Here is a 9,465-nt window from a genome sequence, read left to right on the forward strand (position 1 = left end):
AGCTCTCCTAGTGATGAGAGGGAGACTGAGCTTGCAGAGAAACTGGATCTATAGGGTGAGGGGAGCCTGTGTCAGAAAGATTTCCCTTCACACAGAAAGAGATGTGAATGTAAGAGGATGGAGTCTTGTAATAAATAGCCGCGCTGGGTTTGTCAATTCCCTCCCTTCCTTTTAACAAAAGAAAAAAGTCTGAGAAAAAATATGACTAAAAGAAAAGGGGTGGAGGTAAGGGACACTTTTACTTGTTCCCACACCATAATTTTTTGAAAGAGCACTTCTTTTATAGTCTTAGTCCCTCCTCATCTCGTAGTTCGTGACTACACACATCACTTCTAAGCTTACGGTTCAGGGACTTGTTGCTACAGGAATGCTATTACATCTTGGATTCTTGGCAACGTGACAACAGTTGGATATCTTGATTCAACTTTACGTGATGAATCGGTTGATACGGTCTAACGTGTTTCTTTGACTCCAGAATTGACTTGCAGGCAGAATTCGCAGTAAGTCGAATCATCTCTGAAAGCTTACAGCAATCAGAACTTCCATGTTAAATGTAGACACGATGATGATTAATAATCGCTTGCACTGGTACGTTGGATGAATTTGTGTATAGTTTTACAAAAGGGAATCCTCTCATTTGAAGAATTTTTTGCTGCTCTTTGAACCCTGTAGAAACTATAAATAACGAGCTAACTCATGCTTGAAAACAGCTGTACAATCTTGAATTGTTGGCTCGCTTGTGTTCAAAAATAGCAGCATTTCCGGCCATCCATATGTTCCATGTCATCGGAATAATGATCTCCATAAAGAAAGGATGATGAATTTGTTGCTTAAGGTAGTGATCTGCACTAGTTCCTAGCCAGGCTAAATCTAACCCAGGTTAATTTTGATCAGACTAAATGAATGCAAATTGCTCGTGTTTGGTTTTGCTTGGCTCATGTTTGGTTGGCTGCCAATAAGATAAGTTGACCTTATATTTCCTGCAAGTGAAGTTACCACCCGTCATCTCTCCCCTTCTCTCCTCTGCCGCCCAATCAGTTCCAGCTTCACCTCGACGCGGCCTCGCTGTCCGGCAGGGACTCGCCGCCGCCTAGCTCCTAGGCGGCCCCGTCCCCTACCTCCATAGTCGCCACCTCCTTCCTCTCCTCCGTGGGTGCGTGGATCTAAGAGCCCAAATTGAAGTTTAGCTCATCCAAATCGAACTCGCTGACTTCTAAATCGAGCTAACAAACATGCACGATGTCACCAATATCCAATCAAGCTTGTCAGCACTAATCATGCTTACGGCTGCCAGATTGAGCTCTTCCATATGGAAAGGGGAGAGAACAGGAGGCCAGGAACGGCATGCGTTGCCTGGCTTGAGCTCTTCCTGGGCCTATATTGAGCTCATTGCCATGGCTCACTCCATGGTCTCCCGCTAGCGGTCCTGCTCTTCCTCACCCTCCCGGCGGCGGCACAGAGCTGGAGGTCGAGGAGCAGCAGCACGCGCATCTCCTTGACCTTGGTGGCGAGCATGCGAAGGGGCGACGGAGCAGTGCAGGAGCGACGGCAACAAGAACCTTCAGATTCACGACAAAGCGGCAACCAATCACCACCTCAAAAGGCTGCATGTTTCCATGTAGGACTAGATGGACAATGTACCAAAACTGCTGGGAGAATGAGCACTGAAGGAAAAGATGTTGCAGTGGCTCCACAATTTGACAAACAAGAAAATAACTTTACAGGTCCATGTTCTTTCTTCTCAGCAGTTCCCTTGTGTTTAATCATCTTTTAGCAACAGCCAAAAATAATTATGCTTGAGATAGCAAGAACATTTCCACAGTGAAACTGCACATAGTTTTTCCGGTGGAACAATAGAATCCAAATTGCCACATCTTTTGCAAGGAAACAAAAGTTGCCTCATGCTAAAGCGAAGTGAATCATGTCAATTAACTCTACTACGTTCTTCCTATCCACCATACCACTGGACTAGTAGAAGTGTAACACAAATAACCACCCCAAGCCATGACTTAGCTCCAAGAGTGGATCAATGGGGAGTCGGCAGAAGACGGTGTGAAGAAGCACGTGTGTTGCACCGTGCTCCCCTTGAACACATGCTTTGACACGAACACCCTGTTTTTCCGCTGCATCACCGAGTTGACCGTCCTCACCGTCTCACCCTTCCTCACATCGTACACAACTAACCCATCATTGTTGCCGAGGATGATGTTGCCTTCGTCGTCGCCCGCTACGGCCACAGACTGCATACCCCAATCATTACGTGGCCTTCCTCCACTACCATATTTCCATGGCGAGGCGACCCGTTGCCGGTGAACCCACCTCTGGCTGCTATAGTCCTCGAGGAACCAGAGGTCGACGTGCTTCTCCTCCCCAAAGTCAGCCGCCGCGAGCATCCCTTCCATCTCGAACAGCTTCATCATCTTGGGTGTCCTTGATGTCGGTCCCGGCATTTGGCAGAACATCTCTGACACCGTGTCGAAAGCTGTAATCCTTGTCTTGCCCGTGGCGCAGCGCCAGATCGGTGGCCAGTGCAGCTTGCCGTCGAGAGCCACGGGCATCGTCGCTGTCGTGAGCAGGGGTCTGATAAATCGGGTGATCAGATCAGGCTCTTGCTTCAGTTTGAGGTGCCGGGGTTTGCCGGCGCCTGTGGAGACGATGTACCAGAAGCCGCGCGTGAGGCTGCAGCACAGGAGCCGGAACTCGCCGGACGGCTGGTGGAAGTAGAAGCCGTACTCCGGGTCACTGTTGATGTAGAACTTGCCCTTGCAGTACTCGTTAGGTAGCCTCGGCAGCTCGGCCCATTGCCTCGTGATGGGGTTGCAGAGGAGGTAGAACCCCATGTCCTTCTTGAACAGGAGCACGCCGTCGGACGAGGCGAGGAGGCGGCCGCAGTGCGCCGGGACGGTGAGACGCGTGGCGGGGTAGCGGAGGAGGCGCTGTCGGTCGTCCTCGGGGGAGGAGACCGGGAGCGCGTCCAGCGCGACGTCCTCGGAGCTGAAGCCGGCCAGTAGGTCGCTGCTGCACGCCCATGGCGCCGCGTCCAGGTACGTGTGCGCAAGGATGGAGGCCGGCTGCCGGCGGCGCGCGCGCGCGACGAGGAAGTGCTGGGCGGTGGTGATGCGGCGCCAGGCCTTGCACGTTGCGCCGGAGCGGAGGATGGACTTGGCCGGTAGGCGGAGGAGGATGTCGGCGATGGTGTCCTCGGGAAGTCGGCGAATCGGCGTGTCTTCCATCCTCGTCGCCGTTCTCTTCTCCCCGCCGCTTTGGTTCAGATGCGAGGCGTGGTTGAACAAACACCGGCGACTTCTTGTTGAACTAGGGACCCTGTACAGAGGAAACGAACATCAATCTTGGCTGATTCTTGCACAGGCACTAAACAGAAATCGACCTGAATTGAACTCTAAAAAGAAATCGACCTAAACTCAGATGTGCAAGAAAGCCACCCGCCGTTCTGCTGGCCACCGCCGCCTGCGCCGGGTCGCTGCACCCCTACTCCAGCCGCGGCTCGCAAACACCGACAAGGACGCCTCCACCTCTCGCACCCCCGTGCCGCCGCTGGCCGCCGCGGCCGCCTTCGTTGCTGGCATGGAACGAGGAGGAGAGGACAAGATTTTTTAGGGTTGTGGTCTTGTGGATGGCTTGACGGATAGATCGGGGTCGATGGTGAGTGGACGGTCAGATGAAGAGCTTGAGGGGATAGGATGGGCCGGTTGGGCCAACATCTAGTACTTTGTACTTCCCCAACAGCTTTTTAGTTAGATGGGCCAATAGGCCCACCTGAATGGGCCTCAAGTTAAGGCCTAAGGGGCTGTTTGGATACGAGGTGCTAAACTTTAACAGTGTCACATCGGATGTTCGGATGCTAATTAGAAGGACTAAACATGAGCTAATTATAAAACTAATTGCAGAACCTTGTGCTAATTCGCGAGACGAATCTATTAAGCCTAATTAATCCATCATTAGCAAATGGTTACTGTAGCACCACATTATCAAATCATGGACTAATTAGGCTTAATAGATTCGTCTCGCGAATTATACTCCATCTGTGCAATTAGTTTTGTAATTAGCTTATGTTTACTACTCCTAATTAGCATCCAAACATCCGATGTGACAGGTGTTAAACTTTAATAGGGTGTTCCCAAACACCCCCTAAAATAATTTTTCTAGCCGGAGAATTAGAGACTGGCCCGCATGATAGTGCGCAATCGTGCTATTGCAGCTAACCTTGATTTTTCTGAGGTAAGTTTTGTCAGCATAACCCTATTTCTTGTTTAGCATTTGCATTAAGCTACCGTGTTACTGAATATCCCTGCTTCTTGAAAAGTAGGATGAGCACTATTGCTCCCTGACTGCACTTGCTGGTGAACTTGTCGGCGCTCACGTTATTGTACAATGGTGGTGGTATGCTGAATTTGGCAAAGCAGCCTGGCAGCACAATTCAGATACTGGGAGCAGAGAAGGTATGGTGAATTGAATATGCATTATTCTGTAATTTTACTTCTATAATTGTCGAGCTTGAATTTGCTGGATGCTACCTGTCATGTTCATATGTGTTTATTTGTTATTGTTTCAACTTCCAAATGTTTGATGTTGATTTGCCTAAATGTCCTATCTTTCTGCAGGCCTTGATCAGAGATCTAAAGATGAAGCATTTGAGTCAGAGCCACAGTTGGTTTTTTTATTTCATAGCAATGATTTTCTTTGCCTACCGCTGGAAATTATTATAGTTCAAAGGCATTTATGCCAGACTTACAATCCAGCAGCAGTTTTAGTTCTCCCTGAAGCAATGCCAAAGAACTCAGAAGTGGCTTCAAAGAAGAGGAAGCATCAGGACGTAGACACTGCACCACCTGCAGAGCAAGTGGAGGCAACTGAAGAGCAGGACAACGAGAAGTCAAAAGAAGTCCAATGACACAGAGGAAGCACCAACAGTTGATGCTGATGGTGGCGAGAAGAAGAAGGAGGAGGAGGATGCTGAGGAACCTCCTTTCAGTTGGGTGCATTTGACAAAACTTCCAAAGCTAATTTTTTGCTAAATCCAGCAGAAGTTCTATCAAATAGTTTTTCAGAGAGAAGTGATTCTTTGCTGATTCTGTGAAGTGATTCTCTGGAATGAATTAAGAGGCTGTGAGCTAAAAAAAAGTAGCTTCTCCTAATCCTGTGAAGTGATTCTCCATTCTGATTTTAAAAGTTTATGCTAGAGAATCAAAGAGAATCACTTTCAGTCACAGAATCACTTCTCTTGAAGAATCAGCTCCCATAGAGAATCAGAATCAGATGAAGCTCTGCCAAACGCACCCTGAAGGTGCGAACAAGAAGAAATCCGATGAGCAAGATGCCTCGATGGAAACTGATTAGTCTCGTAAGAAAGACAAGGAGAAGAAGCACGCCAACGAATGAGCTGCTGCTGGTCGGGAAAATGGCCAGGCTTGTGATGTATTATCATCTTGAATTTTTGGTAGCATCAATTTAAGACTCGTTGTTCTGTAGGAGAGTAGAATGTCACGTTAGGATAGTTGAGTCTGCTCTATCTCCTTAGGCTGGAAGGACTTAATGTCGAGTGTCATGTTCGATGCAACGGCAATGGCCGGGAGTCTCTGCCAAAACTCAGGATGCAAGCAGTCTTAGATGTGAGTGATGAATTTCCGCTCTGCACCTCGGTGTACGAATGATGATATCCAGTCCAGTCAGAAGATTATGCATCTTGGCGTAGGAAATCCAACCAGCAAATTCAGCACTTTCTGCTGGACTATGTACTGATGCTGAGCACAATTGAAATGACATGATTTCTTGCATCATCTGGTATAATATATCCCTTAATAATCATACCAGAGATCCTTTGACTGATTAGTAGTAATTGGTCAACTTCAGTCTGGTGTACTTTAAGTTCAACCTATCCAAGCAGAGATAGACTGGACCCACACTAAAAAAGAATGCTAGGTGACTGGATCCAAGCAAGTCAAAAGGGACATCAAGCACGGCAAACCCTAGTTATGGTCTACTGTACCTGAATACTAGATCATCAAGCCTCGGCAGTTGCAGCACGGCAACTACTCCATGATGCAAATCCTGCAACTGCCATTTGCACCTGCGCATCACTGAACCAGACTAGTGATTGAGTTGTCTTGCTGAATCCATCAATCTATTGTTTTTTTTTCTTTAAGAAATCCATCCATCCATTGTAACCAAGAACAGTTAGCCTGACAGACCCCTTTCGTTGCAGCAGTTGGCCTGAAAGGAGGCTGGAGAAATTTCTCTAGAGAGTTTAGTAAAAGAAGGTCAACCGTGAGGATCTAAGATCTGGACGACCACAAGTGGCCAAAAGCTAGCACTGGTGGTGCAAATGGAGGGTGCAGCGTCAGAGATAGGAAGGGTAGCATGTGTGCGACAGTGGCACAGTGAGTGTGCCTGGGGCTAGCATGTCAGTTACTGTGCTGGTTCAGTCCAGTTCAGTTGACTCCATGCCAGTTTGGCTCAAGGTGCCGTAGAATATACCCGGGGAGAAAGTGACATGGGAGGAGACGAACAGCCCCATCAATCATACGTTTTTGATTTAGCCATTTAGGGTGTGTTTGGTTACTGGGTCGAGGTGGGTTGGAATGGGTCGGACCCTCATCATCCCGTGTTTGGTTAGGAATGAAGTGGGTTGGGTTCGACCCCCGTAGGGAATATACCGTATAGATGCGGGTTAGAACGATCCCCTCAAAACGAGCGGACCATTCCAACCCAGTGAGCGAGCGTGTAACGCCGTGAGGGGCGCGGTGGGGGGCGTAGGCCGGCGGGGCGCAGGCCGGCGCCGGGAGGGTAGGGGGGTGGGGGGAGCAGGCGCAGCGCGGCGCAGGCCGGCGGCGAGGTGGAGCACGCGGCGGCGGGGCGGAGCAGGAGCACGCGGCGGCGGGGCGGAGCAGGAGGCGCGGCGACGGGGCGGAGCAGGAGGCGTGGCGGTGGGGCAGAGGCGCGGCGGGGCGGAGTGGGAGGCGGGGCGGAGCGGGAGGCGGGCCGCGGTGGAGGAAGCCGGCGGCGGGGCGGAGCAGGAGGCCGGCGGCAGGGTGCGGCGCAGGCCAACGGCGGCGGGGCGGAGCAGGCGGGGCGCGGTGGAGGAAGCCGGTGGGGCGGAGCAGGAGGAGGAGGTCGGCGGCGCGTAGGGAGGAGGAGGCGGCCGGCGGCGCGTGGGCGCCGGGAGGCTCGGAGGAGCCGGAGAAGTCGGGGGCGTCGGGGATGAGAGGAGGCTGGGCGGCCCCAGGAAGAAGAAGGAGGAGAAGGAGGGGAGGAGAGAGAGGCTGCCAGGTGGGCCCCGCAACTGCCAGACGGGCCCCACAGCTAACGGTGTTAAAAGGACATCATCCTAACCCTCTCAACTTTTTCAACCAAACAAAAAACTGGGTCGGCTCCAACCCACTCATCCAAACACGAGCTGGGTTGGCTCCAACCCACAAAAGTGGGTCGGCTCCGACCCGACCCACGTCGTTCCAAAACCAAACACACCCTTAGCTTCTTAATAATCCAACTAGGACTAAACTATGATGCGCCAATTTTTTCTATCAACACGTGTCAAAGAAAAAAGGTTAACACTGTTCATGATACCACCAGTGTATCATCATCCATCACGCACAGACACAGTCACACAGATGATGGCGTTGGCAGTTGGCACCGCACCATTTTGCGTTTACAACCTTGTGTACATCAAAATTGAACTCTGCAATTTGAAATTCTTACAAAATTGCCGTTAAATCCCTCTGTTAGTCTGTTGGGAACAAATCACTGACACATGCATCTAGGCCAGGCCACACTCCTTGGATTCAGGCGCTGTGTACCTCCTGTGGAGACGTGCAACGGGTTGCAGTAACTCCAGTTCCAAGAGGTGGCGCTGTACGGCCGGGGGTAGAAGCTGCACAGCGATTCGTTGCTCCGTGCTCCAATGGACGAGCTGCTGGTGCGTAGTGCAGACATGTTCGTCTCTTCCAAGGCATCTCCTCCTCGGGATTCATCTGGGACACAGACGAATTTTCAGAGAGAGAAAGGGAGTGGTTTCACACCTCGTCATTTTCTCGTTGGACCCTTCTCGCTTTCTGCAATAATAGGCACAGGCTACTGACCTGAAATTTTGTTCTCAAGTCAATTCGCATCTTCGAATTCGTTATCGTCTAACAAAGAGCCATAAACATATGTTTTCGAGTATGACAGAAAGCGATTGTTGCGTGCTGAAAAAGATTAGACAGTTGTTTATTTTCAGCTCTTCTACATCGTTCAATTTTTGAACGATGACTCTATAAAATTCCATTTGACCGGTGACAGCAAACTACAGTTTTATGCGTGCGTGGTGGTGTGTGTGTATGCACGCGGCGTTCATGTAACGTACTCGTAAAGGAAAATGAAGCACAAAACATACGAAAAATACTTTGTGGAAATAAAAAGACATTTAGCCCAATTTCTGTTGAAAAGGGGCATGTGCTTAAAGCGCATAACAATCCTGCTAATTGTTCCCCTTTTGTTCCTTTTGTAGTTTGATAATCCCGTGCATTATAGGCACTCTGTCCCCTTCCCCATGAGACAAAACCCAAAGGATCTACGACCTAGAATATAAATACCAGGGGGCCCTCCTGTGCCCTTTGCTTTGTTCTTTTCATGGCTGTGGTCACATCCCTAGACAAAAAAAGAAATAAAGAGGATAACATCTCTCAAGAACCCAACAAGCATGCAAAATAAAAAAAGAAAAGAAACATACAGCACAAAAAAGCAATCAAACAAATTATCACATCATATTAGAAGAGAAAATTTTTTGCTAAAACGATAGAGTCTACGATAGCTAATTCCAATAGTTTACTCTTTAACTTGTGCTCCGTATTTATTTTATCTTACTTGCCATGCTTATATTTATATCAAACACAAACAGAATATAACTAAACACGGTATTTACCCGCTCAATTGCTCAGTGGCTTAAGCTTAAGCATGATTGTAGTGTGGGTGTGTAAATCAGAAAGAAAATAACCGTCATGATATTATACTAAAAGTGGAAATACTAGTAGCTTTGATTTAGAAAAAACATTAAAGTTTACATTTTTTACAACAATTAGTCAAATCATATGCATGTTTCATCATTATTCCTATTCACGTATCTAGTATCTACAATATGGCATTGATTTACAAAAAAATGATAATGTATTCTAAGATAAATGAATTGCCTAAGTTTATTACCTTTTCAAAACACCTTAAAGAAGAAAAAAAAAGATGAGTCAATTTCCTCCCATTTTTTTTCCAGTGTAATTACCATCCTGCCCTTGCCAAATTTCCGCATAAGGCGTAGGCACATCAGAGAGGACAAGATGTACAGAGACCCGTCAGAGTCAAAGCGTTCCCCGTTCCGTTCCACTGCCCACCAGCCCCCGTGCCGTGCCCTTCCCTTCCCCTCTCCTCACTCGCCGAGGCCGCAGCCCGCAGCTTTACTTTACTCGCCCCCACCCCGAT

At 48.9% G+C, this 9,465-nt stretch overlaps 2 protein-coding genes across 2 annotated transcripts in view; one reads left to right on the forward strand and one right to left on the reverse strand.

The window, feature by feature from the left end:
* Positions 1-1,665: 1,665 nt before the first annotated feature.
* Positions 1,666-3,639, reverse strand: LOC101752521 (putative F-box protein At5g62660). Its single transcript, XM_004958562.3, has 2 exons — positions 3,417-3,639; positions 1,666-3,324 (listed from the first exon to the last, which is right to left on the reverse strand). Exon 2 carries the CDS (start codon positions 3,231-3,233, stop codon positions 2,010-2,012), a length of 1,224 nt encoding a protein of 407 aa, XP_004958619.1. The 5' UTR covers positions 3,234-3,324; positions 3,417-3,639; the 3' UTR covers positions 1,666-2,009.
* Positions 3,640-4,191: 552 nt separating this feature from the next.
* LOC101771180 (probable serine/threonine-protein kinase At1g54610) overlaps positions 4,192-9,465 on the forward strand; it is a 10,491-nt gene continuing 5,217 nt past the window's right edge. The window contains exons 1-3 of the mRNA XM_012843767.2: positions 4,192-4,239; positions 4,328-4,460; positions 4,623-4,672. Coding sequence (XP_012699221.1) covers positions 4,192-4,239; positions 4,328-4,460; positions 4,623-4,672 — 231 coding nt within the window. The remainder of the gene's footprint in view (positions 4,240-4,327; positions 4,461-4,622; positions 4,673-9,465) is intronic.

The sequence above is a fragment of the Setaria italica genome, chromosome II (genome assembly GCF_000263155.2).
Source record: "Setaria italica strain Yugu1 chromosome II, Setaria_italica_v2.0, whole genome shotgun sequence".
Taxonomy (NCBI): domain Eukaryota; kingdom Viridiplantae; phylum Streptophyta; class Magnoliopsida; order Poales; family Poaceae; genus Setaria; species Setaria italica.

Coding starts and splice junctions, on each gene's coding strand:
- LOC101752521 (XM_004958562.3), bottom strand. CDS start 3,233: ATGGAAGACACGCCGATTCGCCGACTTCCCGAGGACACCATCGCCGAC.